General features: G+C 43.2%; 1 protein-coding gene across 1 annotated transcript; it reads right to left on the bottom strand.

Moving 5' to 3' along the window:
- Positions 1–354, bottom strand: LOC119979822. The gene has a single exon (XM_038822450.1). The coding sequence runs from the start codon at positions 352–354 to the stop codon at positions 1–3; it is 354 nt and encodes a 117-aa protein (XP_038678378.1).

Here is a 354-nt window from a genome sequence, read left to right as displayed (position 1 = left end):
TTACATGAGAGTATTTTCTCCCCCAAAGTTGGACCATAAATTTTCCATTAAGTCATGCCTAAGCATACCGTTAATGGACCGATCACGTACTTGTTCCATTGGTGAGCGTATGAAGCATCCTAGTAGTTGCTCGTCATGCTCCAGTAAACCATCTGGTATAATTTCACTAGCTACGGGCTGCCAAGGCTCGATATTAGCATGCCTCTCATCCTCGATTATCATGTTATGCAGTATAATGCAACAATTCAAGATGTTTGTAATAGTTTCTTCATCCCAGAATCGTACGGGTCCTTGAGTTATCGCCCATTTTGCTTGCAACACCTCAAAAGCTCGTTCCACATCCTTGCGGGCCAT

The sequence above is a fragment of the Tripterygium wilfordii genome, chromosome 15 (genome assembly GCF_013401445.1).
Source record: "Tripterygium wilfordii isolate XIE 37 chromosome 15, ASM1340144v1, whole genome shotgun sequence".
Taxonomy (NCBI): domain Eukaryota; kingdom Viridiplantae; phylum Streptophyta; class Magnoliopsida; order Celastrales; family Celastraceae; genus Tripterygium; species Tripterygium wilfordii.
This window is presented reverse-complemented; position numbering and strand designations above follow the sequence as displayed.

Excerpts from the sequence above, each read along its gene's own strand:
- LOC119979822 (XM_038822450.1), bottom strand. The coding sequence starts at position 354 with ATGGCCCGCAAGGATGTGGAACGAGCTTTTGAGGTGTTGCAAGCAAAA.